General features: G+C 32.0%; 3 protein-coding genes and 1 pseudogene across 3 annotated transcripts; 2 read left to right on the top strand and 2 right to left on the bottom strand.

Annotated features, from left to right (window-relative positions):
- Positions 1 to 4,365: 4,365 nt before the first annotated feature.
- LOC110666222 (uncharacterized) lies at positions 4,366 to 6,210 on the top strand. The gene has a single exon (XM_021826636.2). It carries the CDS (start codon positions 4,366 to 4,368, stop codon positions 6,037 to 6,039), a length of 1,674 nt encoding a protein of 557 aa, XP_021682328.2. The 3' UTR covers positions 6,040 to 6,210.
- A 2,131-nt stretch (positions 6,211 to 8,341) lies between these two features.
- LOC110666237 (uncharacterized) lies at positions 8,342 to 11,972 on the top strand. The gene is made up of 13 exons (XM_021826653.2): positions 8,342 to 8,809; positions 9,016 to 9,153; positions 9,683 to 9,764; positions 9,906 to 9,982; positions 10,071 to 10,186; positions 10,270 to 10,378; positions 10,470 to 10,586; positions 10,716 to 10,807; positions 10,914 to 10,980; positions 11,060 to 11,141; positions 11,248 to 11,339; positions 11,442 to 11,585; positions 11,684 to 11,972. Exons 1-13 carry the CDS (start codon positions 8,567 to 8,569, stop codon positions 11,828 to 11,830), a joined length of 1,506 nt encoding a protein of 501 aa, XP_021682345.2. The 5' UTR covers positions 8,342 to 8,566; the 3' UTR covers positions 11,831 to 11,972.
- A 51-nt stretch (positions 11,973 to 12,023) lies between these two features.
- On the bottom strand, positions 12,024 to 13,434 carry LOC131178798 (uncharacterized; annotated as a pseudogene).
- A 3,594-nt stretch (positions 13,435 to 17,028) lies between these two features.
- LOC110666223 (ankyrin repeat-containing protein BDA1) lies at positions 17,029 to 23,300 on the bottom strand. The gene is given in 5 exon segments (XM_021826637.2): positions 17,029 to 17,799; positions 17,844 to 17,927; positions 18,060 to 18,445; positions 22,939 to 23,002; positions 23,004 to 23,300. Coding segments are annotated over 5 exon segments (1,437 nt in total). The 5' UTR covers positions 23,136 to 23,300.
- Between the last annotated feature and the right edge of the window lie 251 nt (positions 23,301 to 23,551).

Raw genomic sequence — 23,551 nt, 5'->3', positions numbered from 1 at the left:
TGACATTAGTCATAAGATCTTTCAAGTTGAGTCAAATCAGCCAAGAGTTTCACCTCCCGGAGGACACATATGAGCTCATCAGGTGCCATAGGGATTTATGAGCTGGCCACAGTTTCGAGGAGGGAGATCAAATTGTCATGTATGAGGAACAACTGAAGGTCGAACTGCGATTCCCCTTAGAGCAGTTCTACAAAGACGTATTGAACTATCACTGCATCTGCGTGGCCCAATTGCATCCAAACTCCTGGTGAACCCTAGTGGCTTTTCGTGGCTTGTGCCGAGCTAAGGGGCTTGGCACTTACAGTTAAGGTATTCACGGATCTACATTGCCTCACTAAAAGGAAGAATGACGAATAGGGTTCTTCAAGGCGAAGCCGAATTGTGGTCTTTTCGCTAAGGTCCCTTCCTTCTTGAATAACTGGAAAGATTGGTTCTTCATTCTATGGAGCCAGGATCCTCACAGCTTTGAGGGCATTCCACGGAGCTGAAACTACTTGGCTGAACAACCCTAGGAGGACATTGTTCTGAACTAGGATGAGAAATTGGTGGTCACAAAACATAAAAGGCAAGCCAATACCCAGCGATATGTGTACACTGATGTCGTCAGGGCCGAGCTAAAATGTTGGCTGATGAATGCGGTCGCCCAAGAGGATGTTCCACTATAACTTTCTGACCTTAGGCCTGGAAGGGCTAAAATTCTTGTCTTGGCCCCTTGATCAATATAAACTCACTAACTTGTTTATATGTGCAGATATGATGGGAACTGAAGCTAAGAAGGTAGCTCAAAAGAGAAAGAGGGAATTCGCCGAAAAGGTTTTGAAAAAGAAGGAAGCTGCCTCCTCCAGGGCTGAGGAGCTCGAAGCTCAAAAGAGAGCTCAGGTGGAAGAGACGAGCTCTTAAGCTCAGTCTCAAGATGAGCCGGCTAATGTAAGAACAACTCCCCCTATCGATCACCCTTCGCTTCAACCATCAGTCTCTGCCACCTCTGAGGGTGGATCGTTTAAGCAAGCCAGCTCATCTGGACATTCGATCTCTAAGGGTGCTCAAGTTTTGCAAAGATCCCTAGAGAAGAATCGATTTGTGAAGGGCAACATCAACCTGGCCGGGGTCACTGGTGCAAGCATCTGTTTTGCAGAAGACCAAGCTTGGATGGTCCCAGAGAGCATTAAAGACCTTTTGAACCCATCACTGAGCTTAAGTTTAGAAGCCATCATCACCTAGCACATGGTGAAGGAAAAAGTTAATTTCTTGAGATGAGAGATATCTAAAGCGATCCACAAGTTTGTCTCCTGCAAAGGCCAGTTGATCGCTGCCAACGCTCGGGTAGAAGAACTTGAGCAACATGTGAAGTCTTCCGAGAATTTGGTGACTCGGCTACGGAAGGAGCTTAAGGATTCCCAGGCAGGTCGAGCAATTGACTTGACTAAATATACTGAAGAGTTTAAGGCAAAGGAGAATGAAGCCATCAAGAAAGAAGTCGGCTCCTACGTGCAAGCTCACAGTGATCTCCTTGCCGAACTGCTTAAGCGCTACCCTCAAGAGGACTTCTCCTGGTTTAAGAAGCTCGCCCTGGGCGCCGAGGTTGAGAGTGAGAGTGATTGGGAGGGCAGTAGTGTAACTGAAGCTTGGGCTGAGGGAGATCCGCCTGCAGAATGATTTTATGTACTTGTCATGAAAATAATAAAAGTTGATTTTTCTTTTAAAATCAATCTTCTTGATTAATATTTCCACTTTCCACTTTTGTTACAACTTTATCAAGATTGGATAACTAGCATAAAAAGAGATTGAACTCCCTCCGATAATTATAAGAGTGAACTTCGATTAACACTTAAATGAAATTAAAAAGATTTAATTACAAAATTTGGATAAATTTTAGTTAAGAATTACTAGACTAAAACATAATTAAAACTTAAATAAACTTGGAAAATTGCAACTTAAATGATGATGTAAAAACCCAATTGCATTAAACTTTAATTATTATTTTCACCATGAATTCATTGACCGAGACAAAATATGATGTCTACACTTTGGTATATACAAGTTGATATCTTAGTGATTAGGTGGTTACGAGTAGGGGTAAGCAGATTTCGGTTTAAATCGAAAAACCAAACCGAACCAATATATATATATCAAGGAAACCCCATGATTTTTGAGTTTTGATTTCTAAGTTTTTTTTTTTTTATGTTTTTGTTATTGAGATTTAATGTTGAAAATATGAAACTTACAAAATTTGGTTTGATCTATTTAAAATCGAACCGAACCGATATTTATCGATTTGGTTCAGTTCGGTTCCCTCTTAATGATCAGTTTGGTTTGATTTTTAAAATTTTTTACTTTTAATTTTCTATTTTATCGGTTTAGTTCGGCTTGAAACCGAACCGACCATTTACACACCCCTAGAAACGAGAATCTCAGAATTGTTTAGTTGTGATTCTCAAGAATCTTGATGACTATGGTTGTCATCATTAGCTTGACCTTTGCTAGTTGGTTATCCGGGCTATTAGGCAGAGCTAGTCAAGCGAGGTGGACTATTGAGCTAATTTAAGCTATTGCTTGGAGGACTATTGCTTGGTTAGTTGACCGAGTCATCTAATGCTTGACCATGTGACCGAGCTACTTGTTTGATCAAGCTATTTGACTATTTAATCGAGTCAAATAGAGTATTTAATTATTTGATTAAACCATTTGACTCGATTTCTTAAATAGGCTATATCATATATAATATTATATTAATGAATTGCAATTAATAAAAAATTAAAATCAATAAATAAAAGAGTTTTGAACATGTATATGACTATTAATTTAATGGATGAGATTTAACTTTAGTATGTGTAAATTGATTTTAAAGTAAAAAATCATATATGAAATGAAGAATTATAGTTTTGATAGCTTCCTTCCATTTAAAAATTTTAAAAGAATAAGAAAATCCATTTTTTTCTTTTTTTTTTTCTTTAAATAAGTAAAAATTATTTAACTAGCAGAATTATATGCTCCTTATTATATATGCATAATGGTCCTTATGTAAAGAAAAATTATAAAAAAAAATAAAGAAAGAAGTCATATATGCATAAAGATGCCTTGATTATGTTCATTGACTTAGTATATAAGTGCATATGCTGTACCGCATTTGAGTAATGATAACAAGTGCCTCAATTTAGCCAAATAATTAGTGCCAATTTTATTTCATAATCGTCAAATTAATTATATTATATATGCAAATTTTAAATATTATTGTATTTATTTAAAATGAAAGTATTTCTCATATTATAATATTTTTGGGTCTCAATCATTTCAATTCATTTATTATCTCGTTATTTTTGTTATATGAATAATTTGTATTTTTCTTGAATTTTGTGTTTTATTATACATTGTTAACCTTGCTCAAGTGAAAGTTATTTGTCATTTCTAATTTTTGTATTTGCTACTATAGAGTTTGAGTTTATTTATATATTATTTCGCTTGGAATTTTGATTGAGGTTTAACTCAAAATTTTATAATATTATAGACATTTTCAGTAATTTAAATTAAATTTTATTAATTGATAAAATTAGTTAAAAATATTTTTAAATAGATTATTAATATAATTAATAAAATTTAATTTAATAACATTAAAATTATTTCCAGAGGGTAAATGTTAAATTTTAAATAGAAATTATTCAATAGTAATTATTCAATGCGTTCGGTGGTGCATATTATTTAGTGAATCTAGGATTTTTTTTTTATCTAATTTTGATTTATTTTATTTTTTTTTAATTATAAAAAGGACACTTTAAGTATGACGGTCGTAATTATTTTAAATATAAGGCTCGAAGTTATTGATTAACATCCACGATTTAACTCGACTTCATAAGAAATGATCTATCACCAAACTCGAGATAATACCAAATAAAACGAACCAGACAACCCATCACCTCTTCCCATTGTATCGTAAACAAAGACAATATTTAGTTATTTGAATCAGGATAGGACAAAGTAATTTCACTAAATTAATTACTAGACTACTATAACCATGGTGATCTATTATAAATTCAATATGTAAGATATACAATGAGATATTAGACATATGAACCTCCGATAATTATCTTGAGTTTATAATTAGCCGTTGTTTAAGTGCTCAATTATTAGTGATGTCATTTCGGCTGCCATTTTATGCTTCATCCATATAATATAATATATATTTGCTTATATTTTCTCTACCACTTTCACGACAACATGCAGCACTATAATTCTTATTCAAATCTCACTTGATGAAAACCTTAAATCTCCTTTTATATACGATGAAACTTGTTTCCTTAATAATCAAATCTACCCTCATCGGAACATCTCTAAAGCTAGTGTTGTCGGCTAATTTTCAGTGGTGGTGAAATGAAGGAATTTATCCAACGAGTGCTTCTTGGCCGGTGGTTCATGGTCTTTGCTTCACTCTTGATCATGGCCGTGTCTGGTCCTGGTTACATGTTTGGTTTGTACTCTAACCACATCAAAGCATCGTTAGGATATGACCAAACCACTCTCAATTTGATAAGCTTCTTCAAGGACTTGGGAGGCAATGTTGGAGTCTTGTCAGGGCTCATCAATGAATTCACACCACCTTGGGTGGTTCTTTTCGTGGGTTCAATCATGAATTTCTTTGGATTTTTCATGATTTGGCTTGCCGTTACTGACCGTATTTCCAAGCCGAAAGTTTGGCAGATGTGTCTTTATATGCTTGTGGGTTCGAATTCACAGACATTTTCTAATACTGGAGCTCTAGTCACTTGTGTGAAGAACTTCCCAGAAAGCAGAGGTGGCGTTATTGGCTTGTTAAAGAGTTTTGTTGGTCTGAGCGGTGCGATTATGACACAACTCTACCATGCTTTCTATGGAGATATCTCTAAGGATCTTATCTTATTTATTGGTTGGCTTCCCACGGCTGTTTCTCTCATATTTCTTCGAACAGTTCGAATTATGAAGAACGTTCGACAAGCAAAAGAGCTCAAAGTTTTCTGCAAACTCTTCTATGTTTCGCTTGGCCTTGCCAGTTTCCTCATGGTTCTAATTATCATACAAAACAAGCTCAGGTTTACAAGAATTGAATACGTTGGAAGCGCTTCTGTTGTTTCTATTTTACTTTTCCTCCCTTTAGCTATTGTTATAAAAGAAGACTATGATCTCTGGAAAAGCAAGAAAGCAGATCCTGCTCCAGTAGAAATCGTGACTGATGAGAATACTCCAGCAGCAGAGCCATCACCCCGACCTGCAGGAGCTCCAAATACAGCAATGGAGAAGCCAGCTTTTTCCCTGGAAAAAATTTTCAAGCTTCCTGATAGAGGTGAAGACTACACCATATTTCAAGCAATTATCAGTCCGGACATGATGATGCTATTCGTTGCAACAGCTTGTGGGACTGGAGGGGCATTGACAGCAATTGATAACTTGGGTCAGATTGGTGAATCGCTGGGCTATCCAACTCGTACAATCACAACCTTTGTATCACTTGTTAGTATTTGGAACTATCTTGGTCGATCAGTGACGGGCTTTGCCTCTGAATTCCTTTTAACAAAATATAAGATCCCTCGCACACTATTGCTTACATTTGTGCTTCTTTTGGCTTGCACTGGCCATCTTCTGATTGCCTTTGGTGTTCCTAATTCTCTTTACTTTGCTTCAGTGATTACTGGGTTCTGCTTTGGAGCACAATGGCCATTGATAATTGCCATAATATCTGAGATTTTTGGGCTCAAGTACTTTTCAACTTTGTACAATTTTGGCTCCGTTGCGACCCCAGTTGGCACATACATTCTCAATGTGAAAGTGGCTGGCCCTTTATATGATAAACAGGCATTAAAGCAAATGAAGTCTTTGGGGCTCAAAAGGGAAGCAGGGAAGGAATTGAGATGCGTTGGTGTGCATTGTTACAGAATCTCTTTCCTTGTGATCACTGCAGCGACGCTGTTTGGATTTCTTATTTCGATCATTTTGGTGCTTAGGACCAAAAAATTCTACAAAGGTGATATCTATAAGAAATTCAGGGTGGAAGCCGAGGCCGTAGAGAAGTAACGTTGATCTTATTTATGTGTATTGAAGTAGAGGGAAAAATTTGCAAGAGCAGTATTCATGTTGGATATTGCTATAAGGGTGGGTATCACTTTACCAATAAGTTAAGGGCTTAAGGATTAGGCCCTATGTAGCTTTGAGAGTCAAAAAAGCACTTTTGAAAAGGTTCTAAATAAAAAAGCACTTTTAAAAAAGCATTATTTGAGATTTTGAGTAAAACAATTAGAAAAAATTTATTTTATTATTTTAAAGTTTTTATGATTAAAATATATTAAATTTAATTTTAAATTAATTTTTAATATTTTTTAATTAATATATTTAAAAAATATTTTTCTTAAATTTAAGTTTCAATCAAACTCAATTGTAAAAAAGGAAAATGAAAGAGAGAGGGACAATAAAGTACAAGTAAATGGTGTGAAACACATGATAATTTCAAAAGGCCATCCCGTGATGGTATAGAGATAAGAAATAGAAGTATCAAATTGGAGATAATGATGTATTAGCTTTAACTTATTAATATTAAAATTATTTTTAAAATTATGAAATTTTAAATTTAAATTCTAAAATTAAAAAAAAAATCATAATGAATACAAATGAATATATCCAAAACACCACAGCAATATATCCACTGCTCATGGTCTTCGTTAGCATCTTCCTTTCACTTTCCTTTTTCATTTCTTTCTTTTTTTTTGTCCTTAGGAGGTCAAGCAGACTAATCATCTCCTTAATACCCAATAGCCTGGAAACCACACCTCTTGTACTCCTTCAGTAACCTGAAAATTATGAAAGTCAAATAGCTAGCTGTAAGATCACAGGTCAAATGATACACTTACAGTCCTCAAATTCAAATTTGAGATCTCTCTCAAGTTCACATCATCATTAATCACTAGGTCAATAAATCATTGGTTTTCTTCTTCCTTTTATTCAATTGGTTGCAATTGACACAGGTTGTGAAAAAATTTTAAAATATTATAGTGATTATATTATGATTATTGATCATAAGAATTCATCATAATTAAGATTAAATTATATCTGTCATATATACAACGGTTGTATTAAATAAATTCTCTAGTTTGTGAGATATATTATTTCAAGATAGGAAAGAAAAAAGAATTCAATTATCCAGGCATGAATTAAAAATAAAATTTTTTGACGATGGATATTATATATAAAAATAATTTAAAAAATAATTAATTACATTTATTATTCATAAATATATATTTAAAAAATTGCACAATAGAATATAATTAAGTCAAAAAAAATTTGGAGGGAGTTAATATTATAAATATTTATTAGATATATGATAAAAACAATAAAGTTCTAATATTTTATATATATCATAATAAAATAACAAAAAATATTTTAAGGAATTAATAATAAAATAGAATAATTATTTTATTTGGTTTCATATAAAGTATAATTATTTTGTTATAAAAAATAATATAATTTCACATAAATTTACCATTCATTTTATTAGATTTTTGTAAAATAATTCTTTTTTTAATAAAATTAATTAATTATAAAAATTTTATTAACTTAAAAAAATAAAGTTTTCTCGAATAAAAAACCATGTATAATATTTTTTAAAAAAAATCTAAAAGAGGAAATACATATGGTAAATTTTGTTAAAAAATTATAGGAACAAGTTATTAAATATTATTTAATAAATTTGTAAAAAATATTACATGTGTTTATTTACATTACGTAATAAAATTTTTGTAATTAATTATTTTATAAAAAAATAATTATTTTATAAAAATCTCATAAGATAAGTTATAAAATTATCTTATTTTTTATAATAAAATATAAATACCTTATACGGAACTAAATAACAATAGAAGGAATTAATATTTTAACTCTTCTATTAAATATATTAATTTAATATACTTATATTTTAATATCATAAATTCATAACAAATCCGATTTAAACAAGAATTATGTGCAGTATTAATCTGGCGAGAGACTTTGAAGGTGTATAAATATTCTCGTCCCCCAGTCAACAACGACAAGGCAAGAACCCTGAAGCAAAACAAGTTAAGTAGATTGAATTTTTGGTCCAACATATGCGTTTCACGGCAAATGGGCACATATTGAAAGTCTTGATACCCCTATAACAGTACCAATATGAAGAAACAAAACAAAATTAAACAAGGATTTCTTCGAAAAAACCATAATATTAATCCCCTATTAAATTAATAATTAACTCCCATAGAATAAGGATTTTTATGACAGTTACGCTACACCCAACTCTGGAACTGAAATCTGGATTTATATTTTGTCTTAGTTTGGCAAACTGAGGCCCTTGATTGATCCAAAGGCATACATCTTTCCATTTTGTCTTTACTGCTAATTTTTCCTGCTTATGGGTCCTGCTAGGGCTGCTAAAGCCGGCTTATACGTATTATTGATATGATCTCAACATTGTCGCTTCCTTGTTTCGTTTCCACCACTGTTTACTAGCTTTCAATCAGTGCCACTAGATTATATATATTTCATCCGTTAATCATACCCCAGAAAAGAAAGCAAAGCTATGGAGGATCCTAAGAGACTGGAAGAAGGGTTAGGTCATGAAAATAAAGACCAGAATGAGCAGTTTGGTGAGAAAGTGGATAAAACTAAAGGTGGAGCCATCAACCATGAGAAAGAGGAAACAAATACAGTAGTTGTGGTTGAACAAAAAGAAGATCATAAGCAGCTGCAGCAGCAACCACTGGTGAAGCAGAAGACCAAGAGGGTTGCAACCTTGGATGCTTTTAGAGGGCTTACCGTAGCAGTAAGTGATATAACCAAGCTCAGTATGCATTTGTTTAATTTGTGTGTATGAAGGAAGTGTTACTTCTCTTATTAAGCTAGTAACTCGTTGTTAGGGTCAGGATTTAAATTCCTTTTTAAACATTTTTTATCGAAACAAAATAAAATAAATGTGTTTCTTGGAAATTATATATCTGAGTAATGATGCAAGGAACTGTATGGCTGTAGTTGATGATATTGGTGGATAATGCTGGGGAAGCATACCCACGAATAGATCATTCACCATGGAATGGGTGCACATTGGCCGACTTTGTGATGCCTTTTTTCCTCTTCATTGTCGGGGTTGCAATTGCTCTGGCTTTCAAGGTATCGCCAATTTGCTATCTTTGATTTCCTATTACTTTCTTTTCCTCTTTTTTGTTTGCTTTGCTAGCTCTCATATTTTGTTTTTAGTCCTTAGTGTTATTAGTTGTCGTCTGAACAAGAGAATCAATCCATTTTCCATATATATGAAGACATACTCCTTTGGCAATAAACTATTGTGGCCATGTTACTTGCAAAACAATTTTAGGATTTTCAAAGGAAAGGAGTTATCTCAGCTTAACTGAAGGCTAACTCTTCGTTGCCGCATATTCATATAAGTCTAGTGATGAGAAGATTTCAGTTAGACTCTAGCAAGCCATTGGTTGTGCAAGTTGAATCTTGTTTGCTTCATATCTACTTAATTAGGATTAGGCTTCTATTGTATTTAGGCCAGTTTAATGACTTGTTAATTTCTTTTATGGATCATGAATTGGCTAGCCAAGAACATAAAATAATTAAATATCACTGGCTGAATTGCAAATGGCAATTTAAATATACTGATCATAAAAAAGATTTTATCTTGATGTTGCAGAGAATTCCCAAGAAGAGGGATGCAGTTAAGAAGATAATCATACGGACATTGAAGCTTCTATTCTGGGGAATTCTGTTGCAAGGTAATGGTGACAGTACTAATTTCCCTTTACTTTGCCATATTATTTTTGAGCTCCTAATCCTCCATTTATGAACCACAAAACCAATTGCAAGAGCATGACTGAATGAAAATCCATGAAATCTTAATTTATAATAAATTGCAGGAGGATACTCACATGCACCTGGGGATCTCTCTTATGGGGTGAACATGAAATTTATTAGATGGTGTGGCATTCTCCAGGTTTTTTTTCCCCCAACATTGACTATAAGATCACAGGATATCTATTTCAGGATTTAAATCTTATGTTCACTTCTTGTGTTATAAGCAGAGGATAGCATTGGTATACATGTTTGTGGCACTGATAGAGACGCTAACCATCAAGCAAAGACAATCTGTGGTAGAGCCCGATCATTTTACCATTTTCACGGCATACCAGTGGCAATGGTATCTCCATTTCAATTGCAGCCTAACCTTTTGAAAAATTATATTTTCCTGTATCAGAAATTAATGATCTATCTGCAATTTAGGATTGGAGGGTTTGTTGCTTTTCTCATCTATATGATCACAACATATGCACTCTATGTTCCGGATTGGAGTTTCGATGTGTACAGCCATCATAAACTGGAGAGATACATGGTATATAGAGACTAAAGTTCATTAAAAGAAGATTGCTTTTATGCTATTGTCACTCTAATAGTCCTGCAACTACGCCATTTCTTGATTCCAGGTCAAATGTGGGATGAGGGGACATTTAGGACCTGCGTGCAATGCTGTTGGGTATGTTGATAGAGAGGTCTGGGGCATTAATCATCTGTATCAATCCCCTGTTTGGAGCCGCTTAAAGGTTGGTAATGCAGAGGGAATATGCATATTTCTGATCCTTCTCAGACACAGCAATTCCAGGAGTTTTTTGCACTGCAACTTTTGCAGCATATTTAACAGTCAAATAATCATGCATTTGCTTTTCTTGCAGGCTTGCACTCTTAGTTCTCCAGGTTCTGGCCCTCTTCGCGAGGATGCTCCTAGTTGGTGCCGCGCTCCATTTGAACCTGAAGGCTTGTTGAGGTTTGCTAATTTAGACACACCAATGATTAGCTTCATATTTGGACAAGGAGAGTATAATTATGAACTAACTAAAGAGCTTTTATTTTTTCCTTTTTTCTTCTTGTAGTACAATCTCTGCTATCCTCTCTGGCACCATTGGCGTCCATTATGGTCACGTTTTGATTCATTTCAAGGTTAGAACTTAAGAGGCTTTAATGATCCATGAGGTGGTTTTGATGCTCATGAACTAAGAAGGCAGCGTTTTGCCTGCAGGGTCACTCTGAGAGGCTGAAGCAGTGGGTCTCAATGGGGTTTGGCTTACTTATTATAGCCATCATCCTTCATTTTACAGATGGTGAGGTTCATAGTTTATGTGCTTGCATTTCATAATCAGTACATGATTCTAGAAAAGGAAAAAGGAATTTAAATGTCACATTTCTGCATGCCCCTGCTTTTTGCAGCTATTCCTATCAACAAGCAGCTCTACAGCTTCAGCTATGTCTGTTTCACAGCAGGAGCAGCAGGAATTGTATTCTCTGGATTCTATATACTGGTACAAGAATGAAGCACTGTCAAAATCATTCATGGGATTTCCATGATATGAGTCAATATTGACTTAATCCCTTTGTTTCTTCTTCTTGCATTGCATTAACAGATTGATGTTTGGGGATTACGCACGCCATTTTTATTCCTGGAATGGATAGGAATGAATGCAATGCTGGTATATGTGATGGCCGCTCAAGGTATCTTTGAAGGATTTATCAATGGATGGTATTACAAGTCACCAGATAACACGCTTGTAAGTTAATTGGCCTTTTAGCCTGACCAATTTTGATAATTTTGGTATCTTTAAATGATCATCTAAATTAATGAAAACCCAAATCCTAATTTGTCCAGGTCTATTGGATTCAAGAACATGTCTTTATCAAAGTTTGGCACTCTAAGAGGCTAGGGACACTCTTATATGTGATATTTGCTCAAATCACATTCTGGGCAGTAGTTGCAGGCATATTGCACAGATTGGGCATATACTGGAAGCTTTGAGAAGTAAAAATTGCTGATAAGTTCATGGATTAGGCAATTAGAAAAGCTTGTAAAGTTCACATGTATGATTAAAATATTCCAGGTTTCTTTTCTCGTTTGTTGTGCTATACAGGCTAGTTTAAGATGACAGTTAGTGCTTCAATCTTCTTCTCTTAGCATTTCTATGCTTTTTTTGAAGTTTAAGACATGTTGGTTAGGTGTTGAAATGCTCCATAGATTGATTCATTGGAATTACAAAATCCAATCTCACAAATTTTAAGAATCAGAGACAGTGATACAAGAGAATATTACATGACGCCAAGATTTCAGGATTACAAGAAAAGCAAAATATGGTCTTGAAGTCTTCTAGAAAAATTTCAGAGCAGCAACAAACTCGAAAACACCCCGCAATATCCTTGATCTCGTTCGATTTCCGATGTCCACAAGTTCAAAATTTTAAATTGGGCTTCCTTAGTTTGCTCTCAAGTCTCACTTGCTGAAAAGTGTTACCATTTTTTATAATGGGAATTCCAACCAATCCCTCAGTAACAGATAGAAGAGGGAGAAAACATAATTTTATAAAAATTTTTGTTACAGCATTCGCTCTAGAGTTCACCATTAAGATAAACAACCACAAAAACACTGGCATGATTAAGTAAATCAGTAGGTGTAAGCATTTCCACTTTAAGCGGCTGGATTTGTTAGTAGATGTTCGGATCAGAGTAAGTGATATGAGACAAAGAGATGACATAAAGGTTGGACCGTCCAAGATCACCAAATGCACATATCTATTTGATTTAGCATCTTCATTGTGGAGTACTATTGCATTCCCAGGATTCTGCATGGAAATAGTTGCGTTAGAAATAATTGAAGCAATATTGGCACTTGGGGACTTGCAAACGCAGAAATTAGTTGGGTTGGACGAGATTTTCCAGAAACCCCCTTGTAGGAAGACAGCAATCTGGCAACAAATAGCTGCAGTAAGTGATGCCATCACTAAAAGCCCGCTTGCTATGCTTTTCAATGTTCAATTTGTTCCCGACTCTCATTTAACCTTGTTCCACCTGCAGATTTAATGATCCCCTCTATTTCCAGATCTGTGGAATTGAAGAGATCAACCACTAGAAGATCCAAAGGTGTAAGCCCAGTTGAGTTGACAGCATTCACGTCTAAGCAAGGCGGTCAATAACCTAATTATCTGCACAAATAGCTAAATCAATATAAATAAAAAAAATAGAACAAAATCACCTTCTTTTCTCAGTAAGATTGTTTCAAAATTGATTTTCTTCAACGAACAGTGTGATTTTAGATAAATAAATTGCACCTTTCACCGTAAATATTACCCGAGTTTGTTCCCTAACCGAGGCCCAATGCAACACTGTATTGCCTTCTTTATCTGCCAAAATCAGGGGATACTCTGTATATTTTCCCCCAAATAGTTCTGACAGTAATTCATTAGATGCAGAGACTCTATTCTTCACAGCCAGGTGGAATACTGTGTCCCTCTGAACAGTCACTTCTAAAGGAGACTCCGGACAAGCATCAGGCAGTTTTCGCACGACCTCCACGCTACCTTTAATGACTGCATGATGAAGAGGATTTCTTCCATCCTGATCCTTCTTCATGCAAAGCTCTCTTTGATGTGCAAATGTCAACAGAAACACATTTGTCCACTATTCTTAAAATTTTGAAGGAAGCGTCTTTGTCCACTATTCTATCACTTTCTCTCTTTTTGTTCCTTTCTCTTAATCTCTCCCTTGGTTCTTATTAATCTATTACCAAAAATTTAACACAATCTCTTTTAAGATTTTTTGGGTTTTTCTTGAAAAATTGAGCAGTAAAAAATATTATTCTAATTTTGTTGATTGAAAATTAGTTTGTAATTTATGAATTAGATAAATGATTAAATTTCCTTTTTATTTTATTGTATGAATATTATTTTATTTTCTTAACTTAATTAACATAAATTTTAGGAAATTAATCATGTACAAACTATTGCAATCCATTTAGTTTGATATCAATTTAATTTAATGTGTATCAAATTTCTATTTTATTTCAACCCATTCAGTTTGATATTATTTTAATATAATTGCATCTACTTATTTATTAAATTTCTTATTAAAAGAAACCTTTAGCTATATTGACGTATTAAAGTTTTTTTTAATGCTTTTAAAATATGAAAATTTGTCAACGATAACTATAATATTTTTTTTGAAGGTTATATATATATTTATGTGCAAATGAATTAATTCCATTACCTAAAATTTCTAGTTTTCGTTAAATAGAATTATTTTATAAATAGTAATATTATAATTAATTTTATTTATAAATTTTTAAAATGAACTCATAAAATATAGAGATATATTTAAAAATTTTAATATTTTCTTCCTATTCTCAATTTTTCCTCCATTCAAACTCATGTGAGCGCAAATAGTCAAACCTGAGGAGCCCTCAAACTATAAATTGTTTGTCAAAAAGCTCAAACTAGAAAGTGTTTGCGTCAATGACGATGATTGCTAGCGCTTTGTTTATTTTATGAAGAATATATTTTTAAAAATTAATAAAAATATTTTTTAATTCAAGAAATTATTTTTTTTAAAAAAATATTTTTTATAATATTTATTTTTTATTTTTTAAAATTTAATAATTTTATTAAAATATAAAAATATTTATACATATATGAAATAAATATATATTATTAATTTAATATTATAATTAAATAATAAAAAATATTTTAATAAATTTTTTTATATAAATATTTTTTATGAAATAAATTAAACCAATGATAAATATTTTTTTTGGTAAAGACATAGCTGCAGTAATGCTTTTTATTTATTTATTTATTTATTTATTTATCCAATCAAAAATTTGTAACGTTATTCAATTTTTTAATTAATTTTGTCAAATTCATTTTTCGATTAATTCAATCTTACAACTACCTTCAGTTTCTTCGGAGTTTATATACTTTTTACTGAGTCAGCATTTAAGTCGGCAACTCTCAATTAATTCATAGGCCAAAAAAATAATAAATCAATAAAATTAGGGAGTTGGGTTAGAACTGAATCCCCTGGCGCTTAGTTGGTCCACAGTTCACACAGCAGTAGCCTAATTAACTATAATCAATTTCTTTCAAAAATCAAGAAAATTAAAAATTTTAGTTTTTTATTTTTAAATTTAAATAAAAAATAAAAAATTTAATCCTAAATTTAAAAAATAAACTTCTTGATTTTTAATTTAAATTAAGAAATTTAATTCATAAATTTTAATTTTTTAGTTAAATTCATTTTAAATTAAAATTTTTGAGCTCATTTGAATAAAAAATTAAAAATAAATTAAATTTAACTTTACTTGATAAATATTGAAGTTAAATTTAACATTTAGCCATATTAATTTCACATACTTAAAATATTAAGTCATAACTGGTGACGCAATACAATTTGGCATTATATATACATTATTAATGATATAAATAATAGATTCTCTCTTTATATCAAATTATTATTATTATTAGTGTAAAGCTAAACTTAGAAAATATAATATTTTTCTGCTGATTTTTTGGTTAACAATGTTGAAGTTGGAAGGACTGATTTTGATTTTGAGGATAATTTTTATGGGTGTCTGTGTGCTGGTCTCAACCTTGGATGACCCTTCTGCTCTCCTAGGTGAAGTTACATCCTCTGGTTGATTGATTTCTCGGCTATGGTGGCAGTGATGATGTGCTGCTTGTCTCTTTGGCTCTGCCTAGCCAGGGTTGCTCTTGAGATTATACTTTCCTCATATCGATTACTTTTTTCTTTGAATTGAATCATGTGTTGAAAGAGTACCGTTGGCTTAGACTTCTTTATTTCTATTGCCTGCTGATCAAGCTGTATTTGTTTGTAACCTATTATGTTTGGTCTTTGGCCATACACTGTTTCTGCATTTTGATGGACAAATATCTTTCGGAAAAAAAAAAAAAAGGACCAATTGCTGTTGAAATTTGCTTAGCTGAAGTAAGCTCTTCATCACCGCAAGTCATTTAAGTTTGGATTGCTTCACATTTATAATTTTTTATACATTGTCAAGGTGGGATTTGTCCTACGAACATCACATTTCGATATTCCCCCTCGAATCAACTTAGGTTAGACCAGTCTAGTTTATTGATATTGCATGAGATGACATTTTTTCCTTGGGCCTAACATTTCTTCTAGCACTGCCTACGGGGTGCACCTGAATTTGACACTTCTTATGGACTCAGCTATGGGTCTGGCTTTTTGTGACCTAGCCCACTATATTTACAGGTCTTGAATCTATATTTCCAACACTATCTTCAAATGATCATCTAAATTAATGAAAAGTTGAAAACCAAATCCTAATTTGTCCAGGTCTCTTGGATTCAAGAACATGTGTTTGTCAAAGTTTGGAGCTCAGAGAGGCTAGGGACAATCTTATATGTCATATTTGCGCAAATGACATTCTGGAAAGTAGTTGCAGGCATATTGTACAGATTGGGCATATACTGGAAGCTTTGACAAGTGAAAGTTGCTGATAAGTTTATAATTAGTAACACATGTAAAATTCACATATATGATTAAAAATTCCAGGTTTCTTATCTTGTTTGTTGTGTTATACAGGCTTTTTTAAGATGACAACTAGTGCTTCAATCTCCTTCTAATTAAGTATTTCTATGCTTTCTTTCAGCTTTTTGGGTGCAAAAGAAATGGACATAGTTGAATGCTCCAATAGATTGATGGTTGAGAATCATAAAATGCATTCTCAGAAACCATAAAGTATCGGAAAAAGTAAATACAAAAGTATTGCCTTTCTGATTATAATCGAGAGAGTGATTATTGTAATAAACTAACAACTGATAGGAGGGTGTAGGGTTCATGGCCTCCCAAATTTAAAAAATTATGCTTTCCCCCACATTTTTTACATAGATTATTTTAAAAATATAAATATGGCCCTCCAATTTTAAAGGGTCAAGTAATTTCAAAGAGAAATATTCTTGTATTCCAAGAACCAAACACAGCCACAGCTATTACACAGGAAACAATTGCCTACAATGGTACAGAGGAAAATAAAAGAAGAAACAACTTGAAGACATCCCACAATATCCTTGATCTTGTTCAATTTCTGATGTCCACAAGTTCACAAGTACAAATTGGCTTGGAAAATATTAAATACAACAGTTATATATGTATATAATGGATTTAACTTGACTATTAATCATGATGAATTCAACGTTGGTTCCACCAACGGCCAAGCCAACTGCCCAATTGTAACCCTCTTACGTACAACTCTTGCCACCGAATTATTTTATGACAGACCATAGCGCGGATTAAAGGAACTTCATTTAACACCAGAATAATAGAGAAAAAAGGCAGAGAAACCCAGCTTAAAATAGCTTGAATTTCCTTGTTCTCTCTAGCAAGCACCAGTTTCCAAACTAACACACCCAGCGATAGCGTGCTTGCGTAAGTCAGAAAGCGTAAGCATAGCCATTTGAAACGGATAGAATTATTGTTAGATGTTGGGAACAGCACAAATGATATGAGACAGAGAGACAACAGAAAGGTTACTCCGTCCACGGGCACCAAGAGATAAGGAAGTGATGTTGGATCAGCACCATGTTGATTGAGGAGTGTTGCATTCCCGAGCTTCTGTATGGCAGCAGTTGCGTTGGAACTAATCGAAGTTACATTCCCAACTGGGGCCGAGGAGTTTTCCCCAAAACCTCCTTTTAGGAAGACAGCAATCTGGCAACTAGTTGCTGCAGTTAGCGATGCCATCACCAAAAGCCCGCTTGCTATACTTTTCAAATGTTCACGCTGTTCCTGACTCTCATTTAACCTTATTCCATCTTTAGATTTAATGATTCCTTCTATTTTCATATCTGTGAAATTGATGGGATCAACCACTAGAAGATCCAAAGGTGTAAGCCCACTTGAGTTGACCGCGTTCACATCTAAGCTAGGCCGTGGAGCCACAGTTGATCTGACGGTGTTGACCTCTAAGTTAGGCCGTTTTGGCTCAGTTGAGTTGCAGCGTTAACATCTAAGCTAGGCCGTCTAAGCCCAACTGAGTTGACAGCGTTCACCTCTAACATTGGCCGCCACTCTGTCAAGAGACTAATTATCTGCACAAACAGTCGAATCGATGCAAATTAAAAAATAGAACAATCTCTAAAAAAAAAAAAAAAAAAAACCTTCTTTTTCAGGTTTTCATTTTCTTTAGGTAAATAAATTGAACACTTCACGGTGAATATTACCCTTGTTTGTTTCCTAACCGAGGTTAAATGCAATACTGTATTGCCTTTTTTATCAGCCAAATTCAGGAGATACTCTGTATATGGTCCTCCGAGTAGTTCTAAGAATAATTCATCAGATACAGATACTCGATTCTTCACAGCCAGGTGATATACCGTCTCCCTGTGAACAGTCACTTCTAAAGCAGACTCCGGACAAGCTTCAAGCAGTTTTCGCACGACCTCCACACTACCTTTAATGACTGCATGATGCAGAGGATTTCTTCCATCCTGGTCCTTTTTCATGCAAAGCACTCTATCATGTCCACGTGACAACAGGAACTCGACCATGTTAAAATGCCCACTGGAAGAAGCTAAGTGTAAAGCGGTACAACCATCTGGATTCTCATGTTGAAGAAATTGTGGACGCCGGCTTAAAAACTCCCTGGCGAAATGCACTTGCCCAAACAAGCTAGCTATATGTAAGGGTGTCCACTTCAACCTTTCTCGTAATTCTCTTTCTTCATTATTTTCTTCCGGCAAATTAAGCAGACTACAAACATTCCCTGTTCGAGCATCAATAAACAGCTGCCTATCCATTTTGTATATATTACCAAATTGTCACTGCTATGTTTTAAAGCTGAGTATAAAGTATAAACCACCTCTTCTTTATATAATGAGATCGGCTTTTACATATTTATTTTACAAAATATTTTTGGAGTGAAGTTCCAAATGAATTCTAGTGCTTATCTGATAAAATAGGATTTCAATAATTTATGCTTATGTTGATGTAAGATATGAACAAAGAAAAGAAACGACATCATATCTTCCTTCCATTAAATATAATTTTTAGTTGGGGTTGAAAGAGTAGGAACTCGAACATGGATTTATAGGTAGGTGATGAACGTTCAATTATTAAACCAAATTAGGCAAGGTGAATTTTAGGCAAGCATTAGTTTATTTGCAATTTTCATTTATTTTTATATAATTTATTTTAATTATGGTTGAAGCTTTAAAAAGAAACGGCTAATCTATTTTTTGATTGGATAAGGGCTAATTTTTCGATTGCAATTATTGAACACTAAACTTAGTTTATCTCTTTAAAATTACTAAACTCTACTATAACAATAAATAATCATTTAAATCAAAATCTAAGTCGAACAGGGACGATTATATTGAACTTAAAAAAAAAAAATTGGGTGGAAGACAGAGTAAGAAAAAGCCCCAAGTAATCAAGTGAACTAAAAAGTTTATATTATAAATTAACCTTTTTTTATGATATTTTTAGAGTTTATAAAAAAAATAAATTGAGAGAGAAGAGTTTTTCATTTTGATATTTAGAAATTAGTTTGATCAAGTATTTTATTGTATTATTTTAATTTATTTTTGTTATTTCACTATATATTCTTATTTTATTTATTCTTATATTTATGTTAAAAAAATTTATTTTCATGGAATAATTTAAATAATTTATTTACATTAATATTAATACATTTAAAAATTATTTTTATTAATTTTAATAAAATATTTATCTGTAAAATATTTATTTAATTTAAAATTAAATTATATTGTAATACAATTAAAATATATTTTGATAATATTATAATAACAAAATATTGAGTTAATATAATTTATTATTTGAGAAAATAATTTAGTACATTTTTAGTATTTTAATAATAAATATACTTATAAACTATTTTTTTTAACAAACATATCAATTGCTTATTAATTATTTATAAGAATTTTAATCAAATATATAATAAAAAAATAAAATTATTTATCCTAATAAGTTATCACATAAAATTTTTAACTTCAATTTTGAATATTGAATATATTTATAACTATAATTACAAATAGTTGAAATTAAAATATTTAAATCCATTATGCATTCTGACAATTATTTTTCTTTGGACAAAGTCTATTTAAACTTTATTTATATAAAAATATTTAAATTAATAAAAAAAAATTAGCCTAATAATAATAAATGTAAAACTATTTAAAAATGGGTACATGATATTTTAAATCTTATGAATTATAAATTCACACAACATATTTAACAGGTAAGATAAAATATAGAAAGCCTTTGATAGTTCATTTTATAAAGAAAGAATCATTTTATATATTAAAACTATTATATAATATTATGTATAAAATAGAAAAGCAAATATAAATTAATAGTATAAATATCGTCTCATTTTTTTTTTGGAAACTACTCCTTAATTATATAAATAAATACAAGTTGCTCTCCACCTTGTTTATTAAAAAAAAAAAAAATCATAGACTTAATAGAAAAGTTGACTCTCGTGAGAATCTCCCCCAGTTCTTCCTTTTTTATTTTAATTAATATTTTTTATCCATTTTAAAATTAAACAGTTGGAACATCAATGTCATAGCCATTGGCCTGATGTTTTTAAGAAAGGGTGAAAGCATATCTTCACTTTGCATGTGTTATAATTAAAATCCTATAATACTAATCAACAAAATTAAAATCCTATAATGCTAATCAACAAAATGCATGAATGCACACTCAATTAGACAATTAAGGATGATAAAATATTATTATAAAAATTTATATAATTATAAAATTAAAAAAAAAATACAGTAATTGATCTAATTCTTCCCCTTCTCTTTTTCTTGTCCAAAAACTTCATCAAAGTGAGCATCTTGATCTTAAAATGAAATTAGGATTAAGGAGAGTTGATCTTTGCCTGCATTGGTTGTCGTAAACAGTCGATGTGATTACCTGAAATCCTATCCTATCACACATCATTGAGAGGAAAAAAAACACCTTTAAAATCATTAATACAAGTCACCAATAGCAAAGGTTACACTTTATAAAGTTTAGGTGGATATGTAATTAAAAGTGAAGTTGTTAAGTAACTTTTTTAACAAAGATTAAGGGTTAAATTATTACATTTAATTCATATAAGTCAAATGAGATACAATTAATGGTGAAGATATTAAATAACTTTTTTTAAGTAAAATTTAAAAGTCAAGCTGAGAAAAAAATTTGTTAAACTTTTCTTGAATTTATTTGTATTTATAGCTGACCATTAGTCATTTAATTAGTCTAATCTAATGGTTGAGTCTTTGTTTAATAGTATTGGGAGACTGCACAATTTCATACTTCAATTTAAAAAATTCAATATTCATAACAGAAAGTCGGATAAAAAAATGATCCTTTTCATATTAGGGTTGGTCATGAGTGTGATTTGAAATCTCAATTGAGGTGAATTTTAAACTGACCTTAATTTTTTTTTAAATAAATATTTTATTAAAAAATCTAGGAAAACTTAATAAGTTAGATCGACTCTACCCAAATGAATAAACCCAACTTAAAATCTATAACGTTAAGTGAAAAAATATAATTAAATATATTTATGAATTACTTATTGACTCTGTTTAATTTGTAAAAAATAATTTATATATGAAAAATATTTTTCATGTATTTTTTTAAAAAAATATTTTTCATTATTTGATTGCAATGTTAAATTAATTATATGTATTTCTATTATGTATGTATAAGTATTTTTATATTTTAATTTTATAGATTTAATTTTTTTTATTAGGAAAATATTTTTTATTTATTTATTTTTGTGAGTACCTAAATATCAGAAAATGCAAAAAAAAAATAGGGCATTAAACTAAAAGCTAACTTTTTTTTTTTTTTGAAAAAGAAGAAAAATTAGTTGTAGAAAAGTTATGTTTATCATATGAAAAACATGAGTTTTGTTTTAAAGAAAATAATAAAATAAAATTAAGTTTTAAATCTTATTTAAATTTGAAAAAATAAATTCATTAATTTTTTTTAACATATTGAAATACAAAACTCTATTCTATAATATTTTCAAAAAGTTTTTTCATAAAATTACTTCAATTTTTCTCAACTAAAACATGCCTAAGTATTGCCAACTCATAACCTCATCACCTTTGACAAAGAGAGAACTTTAGGTGGATGATTCGTAGTTCCAAATAAGTAATCATGGGCTTGGGCCCTTAGATCAACGGTGCTTAATTATCATCGACTGAATTATGGACTGGACTTCAACACAAAACGGATCTAATTTTTACAATAATCTATCATAAAGGCCTTCTTTATGCCATAAGTCAACTAAAAACTCCAACATCTCCTGCAAATCAACCAGCTAAATAAAAGAATTTGGGAATTATGCACTCTATTTTCATTCCTGGAATGGATAGAAATGAATGCAACGCTGGTATACGTGATGGCTGCTCAAGTTATCTTTGAAGGATTTATCAATGGATGGTATTACAAGTCACCAGATGACACACTCGCATGTTAATTGGCTGACCAATCTTGATAATCCTAGTATCTTCATATGATCATTTAAATTAATGAAAACCAAAATCCTAATTTGTCCAGGTCTATTGGATTCAGAACATGTCTTTGCCATAGTTTGGAACTCAGAGATGCTAGGGACGATCTTATATGTGACATTTCACATTCTGGACAGTAGTGGCAGGCATATTGAACAGATTGGGTATATACTAGAAGTTTGACAAGTAAAATTGCTGATGAGTTCAAGTATAATTCACATGTATGATTGAAAAATTCCAGGTTTCTTTTCTTGTTTGTTGTGTTATCCAGGCTTGTTTAAAACGACAATTATTGCTTCAATTTCCTTCCAAGTATTTCTATGCCTTATGATCAAATTCTAGACTTCTTTTTTTTGGGTGTATAAGAGATGGACATAGTTGAATGCTCTTTATATTGATTGATAAGAATCATAAAATGCCTTTCTGATTACGATTGAGAGAGAGAGATTATTGTAATGAGCTAACAATGGAGTAGGTTGGTAGCTGTTGAGCTTGACAGACAGTACAGGAATTGGTGTCCATGTACTTTAATCATGCCCAGCATTGCAACCCTCAGGATTCTCATGTTTAAGAAATTGTGGACGCCTTCTTAAAAACTCCCTGGCGAAATCCACTTTCCCAGACAAGCAAAGCTATATGTAAAGGCGTCCACTTGGAGCTCTCTGGTAAGGCTTTTTCCCCATCAGCTGGATTATTTTCTGGCAAATTGTGCAGGGTTGCCACATTCCCTGTACGAGCAGCAACAAAGAGCTTCTCATCCATTGTTTACAAACTGTTGGAATTCCTGGGCTCTAATGAAACAGAAGAAAGATAATAGATATATTTTTATTGATAACTTTACACAACGGACAATTATACGAGTACAATACTCAGACCTGATGGGTCTTGAAACTCAGCTTGCAATGTTGTCCTAGCTAGTAAACTAGAAATTGCTGTGTCTTTGCCGATGAATACCAAGCTAGAAAACGAGAGAAATACTTTTGGTCAAGACAAGCCTGTAGTAATATTTTTTATGTGTTTATTCATGACAATGGGTACTCTATTTATACGCAGGCCAAAGAACATTACGCCATCGATCATTACAAAATCCGCCTAATTTTAAAAATAATTCAAACCTTAATTTTTTTTCAAAGCTGATTACATTTGTTAAAATTGAAGTTGACGTGTTTATGTGACAA

The sequence above is a fragment of the Hevea brasiliensis genome, chromosome 3 (genome assembly GCF_030052815.1).
Source record: "Hevea brasiliensis isolate MT/VB/25A 57/8 chromosome 3, ASM3005281v1, whole genome shotgun sequence".
NCBI classification, from domain to species: Eukaryota; Viridiplantae; Streptophyta; class Magnoliopsida; order Malpighiales; family Euphorbiaceae; genus Hevea; species Hevea brasiliensis.
Note: the sequence above shows the minus strand (reverse complement) of the source record. Positions and strands in the feature narration are given on the sequence as shown.

Coding starts and splice junctions, on each gene's coding strand:
- LOC110666222 (XM_021826636.2), top strand. CDS start 4,366: ATGAAGGAATTTATCCAACGAGTGCTTCTTGGCCGGTGGTTCATGGTC.
- LOC110666237 (XM_021826653.2), top strand. CDS start 8,567: ATGGAGGATCCTAAGAGACTGGAAGAAGGGTTAGGTCATGAAAATAAA. Junction 10,379..10,469: donor ATAAACTGGAGAGATACATG/GTATATAGAGAC, acceptor TCTTGATTCCAG/GTCAAATGTGGGATGAGGGG. Junction 10,981..11,059: donor ACGTTTTGATTCATTTCAAG/GTTAGAACTTAA, acceptor TTTTGCCTGCAG/GGTCACTCTGAGAGGCTGAA.